Below are 20,225 nucleotides of genomic sequence, written 5' to 3'. Positions count from 1 at the left end.
CATATTGTATAATACATCGTATTTCTTCTATTGCAGGATCAGTGGAAGCGAGGTCAACCCGTAATAGTATCAGATGTGCTGAAACAAATGGACAAGGATCTCTGGACTCCGGAAAGTTTTTCTCGCGATTTTGGAGAAGATAAAAATGATCTCATCAACTGCATGACTGGTAACGTCGTACCCAACCAACCCATGAAGAAATTCTGGGATGGCTTCGAGCAAACTACCAAACGACTGAAAGACGAGCACGGGGAACCCATGCTGCTTAAACTGAAGGACTGGCCGCCCGGAGAGGACTTTGCCGAAATGATGCCGACTCGCTTCTCCGACCTCACCCGCGCTCTCCCCCTCCAGGAATACACCCAGCGCGGAGGGCGGCTTAATCTTGCATCCCGCCTTCCCGACTGCTTCGTGCGCCCCGATTTGGGCCCCAAAATGTACACCGCATATGGTTCCGCCCTCCACCCGGGACACGGAACTACCAACCTTCACCTGGACGTGAGCGACGCGGTTAACGTAATGGTGTACGTGAGCGGGCCCAAGGACGCGGGCGAACGGGCCATGCGAGAGGCGTTCCGCGCCATCGACGAGGCCGGCTGCGACATCCTCACACGGCGTCGAGTGCGCGAGCGCGGTGAGCTGCCGGGCGCGCTGTGGCACATCTACAGCCCACGCGATGCGGACAAAATCCGCGACCTGCTCAACGAGGCGGCCATCGAGCGTGGCGCGCACCCACCTCCGCACCACGACCCCATCCACGACCAGAGCTGCTACCTGGACGCGACGCTGCGTGAGCGCCTGTACAAGGAGTATAAGGTGGAGGGCTATGCCGTGGTGCAGTGCCGGGGGGACGCCGTGTTCGTGCCAGCGGGCGCCCCGCACCAGGTACGCAATCTGCACGACTGCATCAAGGTGGCGGAGGACTTCGTGTCTCCAGAGAACGTGTCGCACTGCTTCCAGCTCACGCAGGAGTTCCGCGATTTGACGGACACGCACACTAACCACGAGGACAAGCTGCAGATAAAGAACATCATCTACCACGCCGTCAAGGACTCCCTGGACTGCCTGCGGAAGGCGGCCGCGGCGGCTTCCTCTCTCGAGTGAAACTAAACTGTCTTATCCGCTTGTGATATTCCTTTAACGTTGATAATTGTTAAGATACTAGTTTGTAGGTTTAGTAAAGAGAACTCTCGGTGTTTTTTTTTTGTTTGGCACATTCTATCACGGAACTAAGTTCCTCGAAGTAATGTTTATTTTGCGCTATATATTTGGCGACGACTCGTGTCTTAATTGTGATACCGTCATTACTATGTAGTGAGCGACCGTAACCGCGATATCCTATGTAAATATTTGGATAGTGTAAATTGGTGTAGTATTCCTGATGATGTACATTAAGTGTCGGGACACAATGAATGCACGGTTCATCTTCCTGTCACTGTAGGATAGTCCCACTAGCCGGTTGTTGTAGTTCACTAACTATAACATATTGCTCACGCTCACGCTCCCGCTCCCGGGATGCAGCGGATGTTGTACATATTCACCTAGACTTGTAAGTTTATGATTGCGCGTGTGTGTGTGACGCTGTATTGTTCCATGGATGATTTAGCGCTAGGAACCCTTTACGATAATTGGCAACTGGTACAAGATGACTGTGCGATGTAAATTGGTTTTGCAGTATTCTCGATGTTAAAATATTAACTGTCCACTTTAATACTCTTTGGATATAAGTGCTATTTCATTGAAAGTGCCAATTGTTTTTTGTTTTTTTTTTTATAATTTCCACGAGAGGAGAGCGTGTGTACATAGCACGCTAGTCTGTTTGTTATTCGCTTGTTGATACGATAATTTGCGGATTGAAACGAGTCATCGTGAATGGAACTGTGATTTGTTTAATTTTCCATTTTACTTCTCTTGATCTCAGAAGGTGAAATAACAACGATTTGTAAAACGTTATGTGTAATTATTTTGCCCACCTTGTAATTTGCATTGGGAGGTGCATTTATTTTATTGTTTAATGTGGCCACTCTAGTTATAGTCCCACAAGACTTGTTATACCATTTACTACATTCTTCTTACCGACTACCTTTTGTAGATATTACTTTCTTCCTTCTGCATTAATAATATGACTATTCATACTTCTTGCCTCCTTTCATTGGGCAAGACAATTTTTTGTACTGTGTATATGTAAGAATATAAGTTGAAATAAAAAATGTTTATATTAAATTCTCTTGGCTTTCATTCCTTTGACACAAATATCACCCCAAAATATTATTTATATGTTGTTACCTAACAAAACGTTATATTTTTATTTCATTATTCTTTGAAACAATGGAATGCAGGTTTGCACGGTCACTCTTATCTATATGTTTCTTTTTTGGGTGATACTGTGTGTGCTGGATTTGTTCCGACGTTTCGGCTACCATTGCGGGAATAATAAAAGAGGCAATTGAAATATACAGACACCCAAATAACACAAACAAAGACGACAGGCTTAATTTAACTCAACATGGTTCCCAGCACTACATACTAAAAAATGAATAGAAATGTGCCTACTGCCGACTGCGACATGGTACAAATTACTAGTACCTAAACGCATATTTTTTTCTACCAAACACTTAGTTTACCCTGAAGATGGCTCCTGCAATAGTAGCCGAAACGTTGGAACAAATACAACACACACAGTATCACCCAAAAAAGAATCATATTGAGTGCAAACATATATATTTCGATGGTTCTACAATGACATAATTTTTATTATTTTTATTTCAACCTTTTCTGTGCTGCTAGGTATTTCTATGTGCAGCATCGGCTTAATGCTGCTTGGTATACCTGTATATTTATTTATTTATTGACACTTTATATACATATACAATAAATATACATATAAGGGCGGGCATATTGCCTTAAGGCAATTTCTTCCTACCTACCCAAACCGTTCAGTTTGAGAAAATTATAAATACATGGACATATTGAATCTTACAATTTTATACAAAAATTAAAAGCAAAGATTAACAAAAATAAATATATGTATAAAAAAAAAAAAAAAAACACTTTACTATGAAGAGAGGAGAGGGGATGGGAAGGAAAGAAGAAGGATAAAGGAACAATTCAAATATTTAGATAGTGACATTTCAATCTCGACTTAAATGTAAATAAAGAAGGGGCGTCTCTAACATTAGTTGGTAGATTATTCCACAATCGAGCGGCTACTACTGTGAAAGAGGAGGCAAAAAAATTAGAGCGATGACAGGGTATTAAAAGGGTTCTCTCGTTACTAGAACGAAGAGATAGTCCGTGTTGTGAAAGAGGTTGGATGAGCTGTCTCAGATAAACAGGCGAAGTGGGATTATTTAGAATATTGTGAAGAAGTGATAGAATGTGAATGTTTCTTCTATGCCTGATACTGAGCCAGTGTAGTTGCGTGCGATACTCGGTTATGTGGTCAAATTTGCGAAGATTAAAGATATAACGAATACAAATATTCTGCAATCGTTCTAACTTATCAAGCAATTCAGAGTAATTATTTTATGACAATTTTTTTTACTGTTGTCTTTTTCATACTTTGTATACCAAAATTAATAAAAATACAATGTAAATATGAACACAAATTAAAAATATTCTAAGCTAATTAACTTACACCCGACCATAACACCTAGGTGTACAGATGTAAAATTACCAAAACACCTGGTAACATAAGAGATAATTTATATGAGTGACAGTAATTTTATCCAGGACAACACACAGTGTTGGTGTTATTCCAACAAATTTCGCAGTCGAAGTGCAAACAGACGTTAATTATCATTTTTTAAATTACGAGCTAAGATACTGTGTTTTTTATTTTTATTTTACCCATTATTATTTTTTTTCATAATTACATTCCAATATTTAGATCTTTTGTGCAATAAAATTGACTAACTTGAAAAAGTTACAATTATAACAGCAGTGGCGCGTGGCACTAACATACCTAATACATAAAAAGTTGAGGGATTATAGTTTGGCAGTATTGGTCGACTCGGTGGCCTTTAGTAAGTCTACAAGTTTGTGACCTTGAAATACTTATCACCCGCATCACCATCATAAAAAATAAGCGCTTAATCGCTTATAGGGAATCTGAGAATTTTGATGAATTGGTATTTGAAAATTGTTTTCCTGTCGCTCTCTTACAAATGCCTCCCCCATACTGTATGAAAAAGAATGTCAGACTAATTTTGTCTTGATTTTGATGGACGTTTCGTTGTTCCATTTCTTTTATGAAAAAATATCGAAATTTAATTTTCTGTGTAAGTTAGTTTTCAGTTTTTCAAAATTATTTGTCTTATTTGTATACCGTACGTCCGAAGACGGCAGATAAAACTGGGCACTTTCTTGGGCTTTTGAGTGGTCCTTGCTCCCATAAGAAACAATTTATGCCAATGGCAAACATCTATAGTGTGCAAAAAAGTCGCTCTAATCCAGGGAGAAAATATGGGAATACAAAGAAGAATAAAGACAAATCAGACGGCGTTTCCTCTTAGAATCTATGAGTTCCTTCTGTTGTGGTTTTAAAACTTACCCTTACTCAACTAAACTTTCGTACAATTTGCTATGTTTTTCTGTCATATATTTCGAAATACAGGTCTGAAAAGTAAAATGAATAGTTAGATGAATTGATCATAATCAGGTTGTGGTCCCGTGGCTAGTGTTACGGACTCACGGATCAGAGGTCGAGGTTCAAACTCCACTCTACCCCAACTTGATTTCCATTTTCTTTTTTAGTTATTTACAACTCGATGAAAATGGCCACCAAAATTGAAATATTTGGGTAAATTATAAAAATGCTTATATTATTTTTCGTTTTAAAAAAAAAAAATGAAATTTGAAAGCTATATTTTTACAAATTATTATCTGACAATCGACCTACCTTAGTAAGTATATCTAGTTTTGTAGTTTTTTAAATATTTTTTATATTCCATTTCCTTTCCATACAGACATTTCATTAATAAATTCAGTATACAATCCTAATTTGAAATAATGTAATTTTTATTTCCAATATTTATAATGTTATATATTCATATTAATATTTAATAATTAATAATATTAGTAACTACGAGATAATTTGAGATTTGCGCCGTCGGCGTCGTTATAATTCTGAGGTTCGAATCATTGCCAAAAGTTAGTGGTATGGCAGAGCAGCGACGCTGTATTTGGCGCCAAAATGCTCAGATAAATGTACTACCGATGAAAGTAGTTGAATGAAAGTAGTCGACTACATTCGATGGGTAAATGTAGTCGACTGAAAGCCCGAATGCAGTAATGTAGTCGAATGAATTCACTCAGAATATTGGGTAGCCTCCTCCCAAGCCAAGGGTAAACATCTTTTCCAACTGAAACTAAATGTAACAGAAAAGCCTTGGTTTTTCAAAGTGATTCTGAACAAGTTTGAGACATCCTCCATATGCAGAATGCGCATTGGGCACTGCTGCAATGGTTTTCACCTGTTCAGAATCCATGTCCGGGACTCTGCCATTTGCGAATGTCAGCTAGATGAGGAAGATTTAAACCATATTTTTTTTGGATGCCCCATAAATGATTGTTATCCTGATTTCCTATCCGACCTCTCTGATATTGATATCCCATTCCCTATTTATATTCTTACTCTCCTGTCCTCACCCAATAAACGTGTATTTAAAATCCTATCTAAATATCTAGTTGTAAATGGTGTTAAGCTGTAAATATGTTTCATTATTATATGTATATATATTATATTAAATACTAACATACTAATTTGTACATATTATATTACTAACACATGTGTATATATGTAAAAAAAAACAAAAATACTCGACACTGGCCAGAACACCCAAGTTGAGATGTGAAAAGGCCATGAAAATACGAAGAAGAAGAAAAAGAAGAATGAATTCACTCGACTACAAATAGACCAATGGGTGAGCTTTAAGCCGACTATCGAATGAATTAGTAATTTCCAAACTAATGAATTCACTCGACTACAAATAGACCAAAAGGCGTGCGTTATATTCATTCGACTACAAATGGACCAATGGGCGAGCTTTACGCCGACTACTTTCATCGACTACTTTCATCGCCAACTAATTCGTTATTACGTAATGGGCGCTGGAATCTGGCGGACGTGATAGTTGAAATAAAATGCTTTTGTTTTTTTTAGATATGTCAGCACAGATAAAATAAAAACGTATATTAATATGATTAATATATAAAGTGCATCATTTTACAATAACAATAAAATAAAGTGCGTTTGTTTATAGGTCTGCTGCTAGCCTATTTGTGTACTTAATAATAATAAAATTTATATCAAATCCATCCTATCTGAAATATCAATACAATAACAGCTGATTGTAGTTTTACATGCGTGACCTAAAGTATATACTCTTAGGACCTAAACAATAAATATGAAACAAAAATATTTTAATTTTCATCCTTTCTTTGGCAGATAAATATTAGGTTATGTCAAGTAATGATAACCACAGACTATAATTATACCCATGTAAATATTCAAAATACCATAAAGTAGGATGATGGTTTACAATATTATTATTGCCATAGTTAAAAAAAAAAACAAACTGACGTACCTAATGTTTGGGTAATTTATATAGCGCCATTTTTGTGAAAATCACCTCCTATGTAGGTTTATAATTTGTTGCTCTACGGGTGGTATTTTTTAATTTTCAAACCATGTCTCCATTTTCCCATTTGTTTGTTTGAAAATCAGTATTGATTTGTTTTAAAAAATAATAATAATTTTTAATTACTTTTTTATTAGGGTTACATATCATAAACACACGACTTTTTTATATTCACGTCCCGGATTTCTAGAAATAAAAACCGCATTAGAACGTGACTTCTGTTTTTCATATAATATTATTATTTTAAGTAAAATAAAAATTCAAAACATTTTAAAATATTCTAGAATGTAACCAACTCTTTTCATACAATGCAGGTATCGTTTTTTGCTTGTGTTCATATTGTTATTCCTTTATATTTGCGTTGTTTTTAATTTTTATTGGTAAATCTATGTCACTTGTTTTTGGCCGATGTTATCACATTTTGGTAGAAGGCTCTTTTTCTTATAAAGGAAAAAAAGTACCTAACATTCCCAAAGCATGGATATTTCTCCCGAAAAACGGAGTTTGTCTTCGAATAAATTTTTGTGTCTATTGTCTATGGTATACCGGAAATAAATGATTCATTCGAATGATCAATTCGATTATTTCCTTCATTCGATTAGTAAATTTAGTCGATTATTTTCATCTCTAAAATGTACCGAGTTTTTAATCTATTTCGGTATAGATGATCTTTTGTCTGTGGTGCTCAACCATAGATTTGATATGTTTCTTGCGTCTAACTTCACGTATGTCATATTTTGTGTGTTCTAATGTCATAATAAAATTTATATCAAAAATCTAAACGTTTCATGTGAATGATTACAACGCTGGAGTTGGAGCTGTTTTTAGTTAAATCAATCGTTGCAGTATTCAAAAATGTTCTGATCTTATAATAATGACGAGATATTTTTTCTGAGAAATAATGCACACTACATGAACTATGCCAGGATTCATTGCCGTCCACTGTGGTAAGATTTTTTATTATCAATGATTTATTTATAATTTATAAGTCAGCTTCGTGGTGTAGTGTTCAGCGCGTTCGCCTTCCATGCAACAGGTCTCGGGTTCGATTATCAACATGGTTGACATGAAATATTTATTCAATTAATATGTTTTTACACTAGATTTTTTTCTTAGTCCCTGGACTGGTATCTGTAGCGTAATACTGATCATCTTACCTTCATGTACAAAAAAATGAGCGAGATACGCTGCGGTACCAATACTGTTTCCTCTAAAAGGGAATGATGATGGTTCATTAAAAAGAAAGCATTTAATACAAAGATTTTATATCAAAATTACATTGCTCTATGATTCATCACATCTGCATAGTATTCAGTTCTTCCTTTTTATGGTAAGTAATATTATAACATTTCAGGAGCTGGATACCATAGTGAAAAGCTTAAAAAAGAATATCAGAAATTATGCCATTTAGCTTGTAGAAAAGCAGAAAGAGTATTGAAGAGAAATGGAAGCTCCATGGATGCTGTTGAAGCAGCTTTGATTGGTAAGCACTTTTCGAAATCAGTTTACACACTTAATCTTGCTGAGATAACATTATACTCAATAGTTAAAAATACAAAATAATTATCAAGATTTAAGGCTTCATTACAATATTGCATCATCATTTTGAACAGTTTTAGAAGACAGCGGGTTAACAAATGCTGGATATGGATCCAACTTGAGCTGGCAGGGTGCTGTAGAATGTGACGCCTCAGTTATGAACGGAACAACTTTGCATTTTGGCGCTTGCGGAGCCGTTTCCAATGTTAAGAACCCGATATCTTTAGCCAAACAGTTGTGCAACAAGCAGATGGAGAACCTGTCGTTGGGCCGCGTCGCGCCCTGCATCCTCACCGGGGCGGGGGCCCGCTCGTGGGCGCAGAGGCTCGGCCTAGAGACGGTAGAAGACAGCAAGATGGTGTCCGCAAAAGCTTTCAGAAATTTCAAGCACTGCAGAAGAAAGTTGAAGAGGTATTCGGAGCAGAATTTATTGAGCTTTAGTCCTCTGGATACTGTGGGAGCTGTTTGCGTCGATTCTGACGGGTCGGCGGCAGCGGCAGCGAGCTCAGGGGGGGTGGCTTTAAAACACGAAGGTCGTGTCGGTCAAGCTGCATCCTTCGCAAGCGGAGTCTGGGCGGCCGCTGGCTCGGACGGGCGACCTACAGTAGCCGCATGCACCTCGGGCTGCGGGGAACACATCATCCGAACGCAACTAGCAAAAAACATAGCGGAAAGTTTGATGGATTCCTGCCCGACAACGTCCATGGCCAAATGCCTTAAAGAGCAGTTCTCCGAATCTCCCTTTCTGTGGGATGTTCCTGTTAAGCTTGGTGGGGCTATAGGAATTCGATTTGACAATGACGGAAATGGAGAATTCCTCTGGGGTCACACTACGCCTTCCATGTGTATTGGATACATGACAGCGGATGGAATGAACCGGCCAAAGGTAATTTATTTTGTTTTCAATATTTCAAATCTTCTCTTAATTATGTCTGGTATAATTGAATAATTGAAATATCATGTGTATCAGGGGCGAATCGTCTGTTTACCATTGTTTTTGACTACCGATAATAATGTTTTACGGTAGTTATATTTATTGGAAAAAAATGTTATTTATTACAAATTGCTGTCACCGTTTATAAAAAGGAGGTTAGGTTCTATAAAAGTAAATATCATTACTAATAATATATTCATAAGAGCGTCCAGCTCGTTACCAGCTAATGAAGAAATGAGCAGGTTACTTTATAGAAATAAGTACACCGTATTTAAATTCGTAAAACACAGTTGCTATTATTTCCTCCTTAAGTAAGCTTGCAGATTACAGATATTATTTGAAGATTGTCTATTTGAAAAATAATATTTCGAACATGATTTCCTAAGGTCTATTTTTCTTTAATATACATTTATATATTATGACATAGGACACGTGGCGCTTGACGTGGCCCTTTTTGGCATTATTTATTTCTAAAAGGAGTCGGCACAGAGCTTCGTGTTGGCAATATTGATATGTCAATCATAATGAAAATAATATCTATTGAATGTCATTGTGGTATTTTAAAATTAACTTTTGCACAAATGTTGTATTCAAATAGTGTAGAATATAGCTTGCGAAGTTAATAATAATTGCTAGATTAATAATTTGATCGATGATTGATAATAATCTTCTGTTGTCAACAGCTGAAGCATAGATGATGTTTACAAAACATTTATCATCATTTTTTGTTGATTAAATATTTAAAAAATGACAATCCGCCACTGATGTACATGTAAAATATATTTAAATCTGATAGTGTATTTCTAGATCGATAATTTAATGTAATTTTTTTTAGTGTGTTATGTCTCATCTTCCACAAAACATCGAAACTGGATCCAAATCCGTTGTTGGAGGAATTCCGTTTACCGTGGCTAAGAAAACTCAACAAGTGATCAAATGGGAACTGGCTACTGAAATAACTTAAATTTATGGTTTTCACACTACATCCATTGATTGTTGTTGTGGATGCCCATTAAAAATGTATAAATTCATTGCAACAGAGAAGGAAAACATTTTTGAGAATGGAATATGGAAGTCTAGGCATTTACCTGTCAATAGAAGTTATGTAGATGTTAGATGTTTAAACGTCCGCATTTCCTCAACTCTCCCATCTGTTAACGTTCATGAAGTATGTGTGTAATTTTTTCCCTCTGTTGCAACAAATTTAGATCTTAACAACTTCCTAGAGAGGAAATCCAGCTTGTCTGGAAACATTTAAACACACTCAAAACATTGTTGAATAAACATTTGTTTACTTCAAAAAATTCTTAGTGCTTGATATAAATTCTCAAGACTAAAAAACAGTTATATTCTCTTGTGTGAAAGAGATTTGGAGAAGAATAATATAATGATTACCTGTACCGGAGAGGCATCTGGATGTAAGTCCAAAATTAGGAATGTTCAGGACAGTCAAAAAACTTTTTTCTGGGATTCGAGTCTCATAACTTCTATAAATATTTATGCAGAATTATCTTAATTTTTACATAATTCAATTAGTCAATTTTGATTTAGAAGAATTAAAATAAATTTAATTTATTTTACATCTAATATCTGAAAAAATTATTAAAAAAAAACCACATGGACGTCGGTCTGTATACTTCAAAATGAAATAGAATGTTTACTAGTGCAATGTATTATTATTTAACGATCAATGTGTGAAAATTGAAATAGAAAGTAAAATAATAATAATTGGTTATAAAATTCAAATTTCAATTTTATTTATTTCCATTTTTTTAAAAAATAATATCGAGTTGATTATTTGGTTATACTCAGTATTTTATTTATTTATTGTTTGTATTTTCCGTATCCTACTCGTCTGACAAAGGATAGAGTGGCATACTAGCCCTATGAAATATTTTTTTAAATAAAATAATCATTATTGATTATGGTACCCTGTTATATTTTAGCTAAGAGTAATATTTCTCTTGAAAATTTCAACCAAAGTACTTATGGCCCGTTGTATTGCTGTAATCTGTAGCTAACTTCGTGGTCAATAATCATAGAATGGTTTTTCTGCATATGGGCGACTATTAGATTATTACTCTAAGTATTTTAGGGTATTTCATTGCATTGCAATGGTCCTGATATTTGTTTATGGCAGTAAATACCTCCAGAGAATGGTCAAAGTGCATTTTCTTGACGTCTAATTTTTCTAATGAGCTTGCAGGAACTCATTTTTGCATAAGAGGATTCCCAGCATAACAAAAAGACTGCTTTTGATTGTAAAAAATCACCACATTTTTAAAAATTTATTTTCTTCTTTATCATCAAACCCTCATTTGCATTCGGTGGTGCACAGGGCACTGCATTTTAAAATAAAATGGAGTGTATCTTGTTAATCTGTTGAAGGAAGGTAATATAAGTCTTACACTTCAGGCGTTACTCCATGCCCAATTAATTCAGTAGAAAACAACATTTGAAAACAAATATTTCATGATGACCTTACCGGGAATCGAACCTGGAACCTCAAGCGTGGTAGGCGAACGCATCAAATACTACACTTACAAGATTTTTACCTGAGAGCATCCGAGCAGTCAAAAACACTCTTCCAGGATTCTAATTCTATTTTACACACAGAACTGTTTTCTTTATTATTCGCACACAAGACGTTTTTCTTGCGTTGCACAAAAGGTGATGGAGGATTGAATTGTTTATTGAAGGCTTTTAATGGATCCATCTGTTGTCATGTTTTTATTTACATTTTTTTATTTATTATTATTTTGTAATAGGACTTGAATCTGTCTGCTTATAAAAATATATGTTTATTGAATCCATATACATTTTTAAAATCCTTTATAAGATAAGACGAGTTTTATCTCTGTCACTAAAAAAAATGGCTATTTACTCCATGTTTTCATCAATAACTTATTTTTACAAATTTCGGACTTGCATCCGGATACATCTCTGGTACAGATATATTCAATCTAATATTGAATTGAACGCACATTGAAAAAAATAGTCTGCTAATTTTATGTTACCATTAATTTGAACAGCTAAAATTGTGATTTTGACCATTTACTTTTATCATCATCATTTCCTTTCCTTTCCATAGGGCACCCCATTGGTACACTAATTGCAGCATATCTTGATATTTTTTGTTACACATAGGTAAGATGATCGGTCTTTTATAATCTAGTATATTTACTGATGATGTTATAACTTATATTTACATATAAGTTACTAATTAAAAATACTTGGTACATTTCCACTTATTTGTTCGACCAGTTAACACTTTCCTAATGGGCATCTTCAGGCTGGTAAATATTATACAGTGTAAGGATAGGTACATTTAAAAATAAGTTAAAAGAGACACTCACTCAAAGCTAGCTCAAAGAAACTACCTTCCTGGCTCCGAAATTTTTTAATCAACTTCCGGCAGCCATAAAGAACCCCACAAGTGCCAACGTATTTAAGAAAAATGTTTGCAATTGGTTGCTGCACATCGATAGGGACGAGGTTATCAATTCTTTTAAAGTTCGAGGTTAGCAATTAGCTAAAATTGACAAATCTGCTTTCTATATTGCATCACATGTCATTTTATTTGAATCTAATTAATTTGACTACAAACAAACCATCACGCCGTTTCCCCGTAAGGGCAGGCAGAGAGGATAAAACGCCACAACACTCTATCTTTGCATACAGATCTCGCTTCCTCTACATTCATACATCTTCTCATGCATGTGCGCCGGTTATTCTGACTTTTGACATGTCCATCTTCAAGTATTTGTTGGATTTGGTCATGCCATGTCTTTCTTGGTCTTCCTCTATTTCTGCATTAATTTTACTATTTATTTTTTATTGTTATTTATGATGGCTTGACACGGGCACAGCCTAAAAAGCCTCAATAAGTTCACTTAGATTTAAACGAGTGTAATTTTGAATGAATAAATAAATAAAAATAAATACAATACGTAATTTATAATTAACGACATCGAGTTGATTGAGTCTCGAACATGTCGCGAAAGCGATGAAACCGGTCACTGGATATTCCAAATTTGTGGATTAAAGCATCACTCGTCTTTTATTTATATAATAAATTACAATGAACGAATTCAATAATTTTCACTTACAAACTTAAATGTTTTACAATACGTAATATTTCAATGAACAGAGTGGAACAAATTATAGAAACATGTGTTGGCGGTGTACTGTAGGAGAGGATTCTATTCTATGAAAATATTAATTGTTTTATTCTGTACAGGGTCCAATAAGGGTGAGTTTTTGAATTCTATGTGCTGATGAGTTAGTGTACCAAGTATTTTTAATTAGTACCTTATATGTAAATATAAGATATTACATCATTGCAATGGAATTCCATCAAGAATTGTCAAAAAATAATTTTAATCAAATATGTAGTATATTTACATATCTGTGAATATTGTTTTATTGCATTTTTTATTAACCATCAAATAAATTAAAGCAAAGTAATAAGTGAAATACCTGCAACAGTTTGAATTGAAATTTTGGATCTCAGCTGCATTGAAGTTTAACATAACATGTCCTACTTTTAGATTTTAGTTTGTTATTGTTACATGGCGGGTGATATGATTTCAGAAAACGTCATAGATTAAGCCATACTTTTATATGTTTGTCAAACTTTGATATATATGTATTCACTAGATGCAGCACTAAGCACCCGTCTTGTGTTCCATTCAACCTAAGTTCCGGAACCCAACTTGTAGCCAGTAAACGTGAATCAATGTAAAAAGGCGCGACATACAGCTTTGAATTCACAGTAAACTGGCATAGACACTATTTTTTACTTTACTATGCGTTTTGCGCGGCAATGTTTACGCAACAACACTCATTTTTTAGAACATAATTTTAAATTATCGTTCTATGAAGCATAGAGATTTAATAAATTATTGACATATTAATACATAGACGACATATTAATACATGGACAGCATTGACATATTAATACATAGACGCATAGACATAAACAATATTTTTTATAGGGTAAAATATTTTAAAAAGTAGTGGCTTGAAAACGTATGCATAGTTACTAAGTTTGTTTATTTTCACCAAAGCTTTCAATAATCATGCATATGCTCCCAAAAATCGGAGGATGCTCATATTTGGTGTATGCAAAAGTTTGTATTTTAACGTTAACAATCAACATTCGTTTTTGGTGGATCCCAATCAGATTTTTTTCTTAAATTTCTTGTAATTTCTACCCATTTATTTCTTTTCACTCGATTTTGGAAAATGAAAAAATAATATTTACTCACAATGAGGAACATTTTTTTTTTTTTTTTTGCAACTCTTGGTAACAAAAGTCTACGATGCATGCAAGGGAAGCGATTTGCTGATGAATGTCGATAAATCGAATGTCATGGTTTTTGAAAGAAATGAAAGTATGACTAAATGTGAAATCACTGTGAATGGAGTTATACTAAAACAAGTAGAGGAATTTGTGTATCTGGAAAGTATGTTTACTAAGGATGGAATGACTGAGAAAGATATTGAAAGGAGGGTGAGTGCCGGGAACAGAGTGAACGGTGCACTAAAATCAACCTTGGAAAATAATGTTTGTCGCAAGAGGCAAAATTAGCAGTTCACAATGGAGTCCTGGTCTCGACCCTGATGTATGGGAGCGAAGTATGGACTTGGAAAAATAGGGATGAAAGTAGGCTGAATGCTGTCGAAATAAGTGCAGCCCTGTAAGTAAGAAGAGCTTCGCAATTGCGTCGCTATGCGTAGTTTGACGTTTACAAAAAATAAATGTTTGGTTGAATATTTATTGTTTTAAGCTTTGTTAATCACTCATGAACAATGAAAAGTTACACAATCCTTTTTACAATGTTCATCCGAAAGGTTTTACACGTTTTCATGACACAAGTAGGCATTTTGGTTTTGATTCTGAATGTCGCGCCTGGCTGGCGGTCGAAGAACGACTAATTATGCGTTGGGCATGAGTTGAGTATCATTGTTTTTTGAGGGCTCAGGGCATGTCTATGTGTATTAATATGTCAATGAAATCAAGTCGTAGTTTTGAATTAAATACATTGATACAGCGACTGCAACTCATGAAAACATTAGCTGTTGTCATTAGGCGTGGGTAAGACCCTGTCAACGAGAAGATACGTGTCATTGATCTGCATCACCAAAGTGACCGAATCTTTTAAGTAGTTCAATTGAACGAATGTGTCTTTTGCTCATTCGGCTCATTTAGCTCATCATCTCTCCGCATCTTTCGTATCATTTGTGTCTCCATATCTTTTGTGTCATCTCAACGTAAATAATAATTCATAAAATAGCATTTTTATCAGGACATTTCATAATAAGTGTCAATTAAATTTCAAGTGGGACGCGCAGGAGATAAAGGAGAACAATGAACAAAGCAGCCAGTTTAGGCATTTAGGTACCTACTATGGATACAGAGTGTATATGTAGGTATCTAATCTACCTACTAACTACAGAGATAAGGACACAATCTCGTTCAATGAATGAACGAAATGAGCTAGAGATCCATAAGACATGAAGATATGAAAGATCCAAATGACACAAAGAGCCATTTAGTTCGCGAACTAACTGACCAAGATGAAAGAAACATGTCTCTAGTTCAATGGGTTGTTCGCGAACTACACACCTCTAGTTGTCATGGTTCGTATCTATGTTTTTCATACAGGACCATTAAATTGTTGTTTGAGCTAACTATATATTTATAATAATTGATGGCCTCGTGGTGTAATAGTCAGCGCGTTTGCCTACCATGCAACATGTCTTGGATTCGATTCCCAACACAGTTGAAATATTTATATAAAAGGGTGTTTTTGTACCAGAATATTTCATAGTCCCTGGGGCTGGTACCTGAAGCGTAAGGCTGATCATCTTACCTTCATGTAACAAAAACAATGCAGTGCCCATTAGGTACAGAAAGTGAATGATGATATTATATTTATTTTACAAAAAAAGTTTTTATGGTCTCTGGCAATAACAATGATTTTAATGAAATAAAAGCAGAAACCAAATTCACTTTAATGTAGTCCCAGGCCCTGATTTCAATGAAAAGTTAACAGAGTTATCTTCAACTGTCTTTAGAGTAAAATCAAAATGAATGTACAAAATCATGTACATTTGTGTGAAAAATTTTGATATCTTCATCGGTAACATGTAATTTTTAGCTTAGGAAAAATAAATATTTGCACATTCTATTTTTCACACAGAAAACTTAATTTTACTTAGACAGGCGCCATGGCTCAGTTGGTTAGACTGCCAACTGTGAAACTGGCGTCGCGGGTTCGATTCCAAGAAAGATTTTTTCTCAATTGGTCTGGGTGTTGTGGTGTATTTTCTATTACATCCTTCCAAATCCCCTCAATCCCACTTGCTGATAAGCCTCAAACTGGAGACTTATACCCGTATGCAGAGACAAACCTTAAGGTGAGGAGAGTACATTCTATTGTCTTCACCTTCGGGTTATTCTCTGCATTTGAAATTAGAATGTACTTTCCTCACCTTAAGTTTTGTCTCTGCATACGGGTATTAGCGGGTTATTCCTTTAAAATAAAAAGATAAAATTGAAGAGAACTGTAACTTCCCATTTTAATCGGGGCCCAGATCTAGACTAACCTAAACAGAAGACACTACATATTTATGTCAAAATGCTAAAGTGTTAAATACTCACAGATTCCCTGGTAATAAATGTGTACAAGCAATATATTCATAAATAAATCAATAAACATAGTTATCAAAATTTGAATTTTTGATGAATTACCAGTTCCAATGAGATTGCTGTGACCAGATGACAAACTTTATACCATACTTTCATTTATCCACACCTAGTGGTGCATAGGGCATTCATTGAAACATTAACTCTGACATCCTCAGTAAATCACATATGGCCTCAATGCAATGTTAGCCATAAAATAATACTACAATCACGTCATTCCTCAGAGTAGGCAGAGAGGATGGACTGCCACTCACGTCTATCCTGACATACATTCTTAGCTTCTTCCATACATCTTGTCGTATTTGCCCCTCGGTTGTGTCTGTTTTTGACATGACCAGACTAATTATGTGAATTATTTTTATGTTATTTTGTAATGTAACAATAAATTAATATTATTTACAATCTAATAATTAAATTAAATTATTTATGTTTTTTTCTACACTATCCATAAATAAAAACAAAATATTGAATATTACTGCACTTTATTCAAGATAAATAAAAATATGAGAATCATAATAAACATAATCATAAAGAGCCAAAGAGAATTTCATTTTATACATACAAGAAATTACTATAAAATAAATGAAATACTGAACAATTATAAGTCTTTGATTTACATAGTATAAAATTGTGCGTTTATTAGTGGTATAAGACTAATATAAAATTAATAAAGAGAGGAGTTAATTTTTTTTATAAGGATATAATATTGTCATGAACCCCAACTTAATAATAAAATTTGGAGAATTTTGAAATTACAATTTTGGTATTTCAAACACTAAAATATTAATACAAAATGAAAAGCTCGCTCAAAAGAATTGGAGGGATTCAATATATAACAAAATAGGAATCAACATTTAAAATTAATGTGATACATTGATGTTATGTATCCTAGAAGAGGGTTGAGGCCCTGTCACCGAGAGGGTGCGTATCACTTGATCTGCATCACCCAAGTGATGAGGTCTTTTAAGTAGTTCAATTGAACTAAATGTATATCACTAGCTCATTTAGGTCTCCGTATCTTTCACATCTCTAGTTCATTGAGTTTGCTTGAGCGGAAAGTGTACGTGTGAGGGAAATTATGTTTGAAACAAATAATTAAAATAATATTCGACAATTGCTAAATGATAAAATATATACAAGTTGATTTCGAAGGCTGGTTTATTAACACGATTTTATTTTATTTGTAAAAATGACACTAATTCAATTAGACTAATTTTTATGGGACAAATCGGTACATAAGTTAGATTTTAAAACAAGATAATTTTGCAATGTTTTGAGAACATCTAAATGTTTGTAGTCAGGCTGGTCCAACAGATAGAAAAGTTGGAGAAATATGGATGTTTAAACATAGACAAAATTGTGAATGTTAGTGTGTAAAGTGGCCACTCACACCAGCCAATGACAGGTCATAAGCCCTGTAAATGCCTAGACGTTCACATTACCTTCTAAAAAGTGTTTTCCCTCTCTGTTGCAACAAATTTACAAGATTAATTTACTTAGGACAAGCTTTTTACTTTTATAATTAACATTATCTAATAAAAACTCAGCGAACAAACTAACCACTTACATTTGTGGGCATCAATAATGTTTACATCTCAGTTTAAATAACATTTCTTTCACTTTTTATAATTAGTGTTGAATCAGTTTCAAGTGTCATTTCCTCAAACTATTTAACAACACCACCCGGGGCGACTTAGATGTGGGCAATGACAGATTTACAGAAACCCAAAGGAATAAAGGAGCCAATATAAGGTAGTAGGTACCCACCTTCTAATAACATCCAGGGTAAGGACACAAGGACAATTATAGCCAATTAATGAACTAGAGCTACAAAAGACGCGAAATATACAAAGATACATTTAGGTCGGCACTCTTCTCCTTAGAGAACTAAATGACCGAAGGTTCAATGTTTGCGATCTTGACAGTAAGACCGGGTCGATTGCGAACTACACTCCTCTATAATATGTAATAAATAAAAATTTCCTTAAAACAAAATGATGTGAGTATGTAATTTCTCAATATGTATCTTTTTTGGGTGATCCTGTGTAAGTTGGATTCGTTCTGATGTTTCGGCTACCATTGCAGGAACCATCTTCAGGGTAAACTGTGTGCTTTGTAGCATTTTTGTAGTGTGTAGTGCCGGGAACCACGGATTTTAATTTCAGCCTGTCGTCTTTGCTATTTTTTAATTCCTAGTACATAATCACATATTTTTTCTACAAAACACGCAGTTTACTCTGAAGAAGGCCCCTGCAATGGTAGCAGAAACGTCGGAACGAATCCAACTTATACGGGATTACCCAAAAAAACATACATATTGATAACAGTGACCGTAAAAACCTACGCACTTATGTAATTTATTATTTTTTTAAATAAAAATTTCAAATCAAGCCACAACAATTTTTTTTTTCATAAGATTGTATTTCCAATAATTGTTATGCAAAAATGAATATTAAACTTTTATTGACAAATTTCATAAGTACAAATTTAGGAACAATAAAAATAAGATAAGTGTTAATCTCAATAAAGTTACAAGGAATTTCCTATAATCTAGAAACCAAGTTAAATGAAGGTATTAATTGCAAACAAAAATATGTATTAAGAATATTGCTAATTAAAAATGACTTTGTTTACTCCAATATTGATTATTACAGTCAACAGTTTTAGGGTTAATAAGGATCACTGTACCATTGGGACAAATATAAATGACTTAAAATTATAGGTTACAATATGAATTTCAAACACGACAAAGTGAAGGAAAATACTCATTATCATGGAAACAGTTTCTACAGTGATGTAAACAAAGGCATTAACAATAATAAATAATATTGAAATATTGATAGTTTTATCAGTTTAATGAATGCTCAAAATATCCAAAAGATCAAATACATATTGTGCATTACTAAGTACAAAAAGAATTCAAAATTGATTTTACAAAAACGAGTAGTTAAATATAAACGTATCTTAACTATGCAACCAAAACTAACTGGTTTATACAATATAAATCTTTCGAGTTGTTTGTATATGAATGAAAAGGTTTTTGTGAAAAATAACATTTAAAAAATATAATTATAAAATGCATACTTTTATGAAATATCTGTTTCCTGTAAAATAGCCCAGTTAAAAAAAAAGAGTACTTACAATTTTATCAGGCTTGAAATTTTCAGAGAAACTAATAAATTATGTTTACCATATTAAAATTAAAACGATTTTTTGTAACATGCAAATGTTTCTGAGCAAAAACATTTGAAATGAAAAAAAGTTATTTAATAAAAGAAAAACAGTGAACGGTGTTAAATGTTTGATATTCAGATTTTTTATGGGAATAACTTTTAAATCTCACCTACTTAAGCTCTTTTAAGTTCACAAAACTGGAAAAATGGAAAATAGTTAAACA

The 20,225-nt window shown here is 34.3% G+C and overlaps 2 protein-coding genes across 4 annotated transcripts in view; both read left to right on the top strand.

Annotated features, from left to right (window-relative positions):
• Kdm3 (Lysine demethylase 3) overlaps positions 1–2,223 on the top strand; it is a 53,159-nt gene extending 50,936 nt beyond the window's left edge. For all 3 annotated transcript variants that reach the window (XM_088227739.1, XM_088227738.1, XM_088227737.1), the window contains one exon: positions 37–2,223. In XM_088227739.1, the coding sequence (XP_088083865.1) occupies positions 37–1,104 (1,068 nt within the window). In that variant the 3' untranslated portion in view covers positions 1,105–2,223. The remainder of the gene's footprint in view (positions 1–36) is intronic.
• Positions 2,224–7,334: 5,111 nt separating this feature from the next.
• Positions 7,335–10,758, top strand: Tasp1 (Taspase 1). The gene is made up of 4 exons (XM_088227736.1): positions 7,335–7,588; positions 7,996–8,124; positions 8,255–9,066; positions 9,950–10,758. The coding sequence occupies exons 1-4, from the start codon at positions 7,561–7,563 to the stop codon at positions 10,076–10,078; spliced, it is 1,098 nt and encodes a 365-aa protein (XP_088083862.1). The 5' UTR covers positions 7,335–7,560; the 3' UTR covers positions 10,079–10,758.
• Positions 10,759–20,225: the final 9,467 nt, after the last annotated feature.

Source organism: Micrasema longulum, unplaced genomic scaffold, assembly GCF_059751315.1.
Source record: "Micrasema longulum isolate JH-2025_06_02 unplaced genomic scaffold, ASM5975131v1 h1tg000533l, whole genome shotgun sequence".
Lineage (NCBI taxonomy): Eukaryota > Metazoa > Arthropoda > Insecta > Trichoptera > Brachycentridae > Micrasema > Micrasema longulum.
This window is presented reverse-complemented; position numbering and strand designations above follow the sequence as displayed.

Coding starts and splice junctions, on each gene's coding strand:
- Tasp1 (XM_088227736.1), top strand. CDS start 7,561: ATGCCAGGATTCATTGCCGTCCACTGTG. Junction 7,589..7,995: donor ATTCATTGCCGTCCACTGTG/GTAAGATTTTTT, acceptor ATAACATTTCAG/GAGCTGGATACCATAGTGAA. Junction 9,067..9,949: donor ATGGAATGAACCGGCCAAAG/GTAATTTATTTT, acceptor AATTTTTTTTAG/TGTGTTATGTCTCATCTTCC.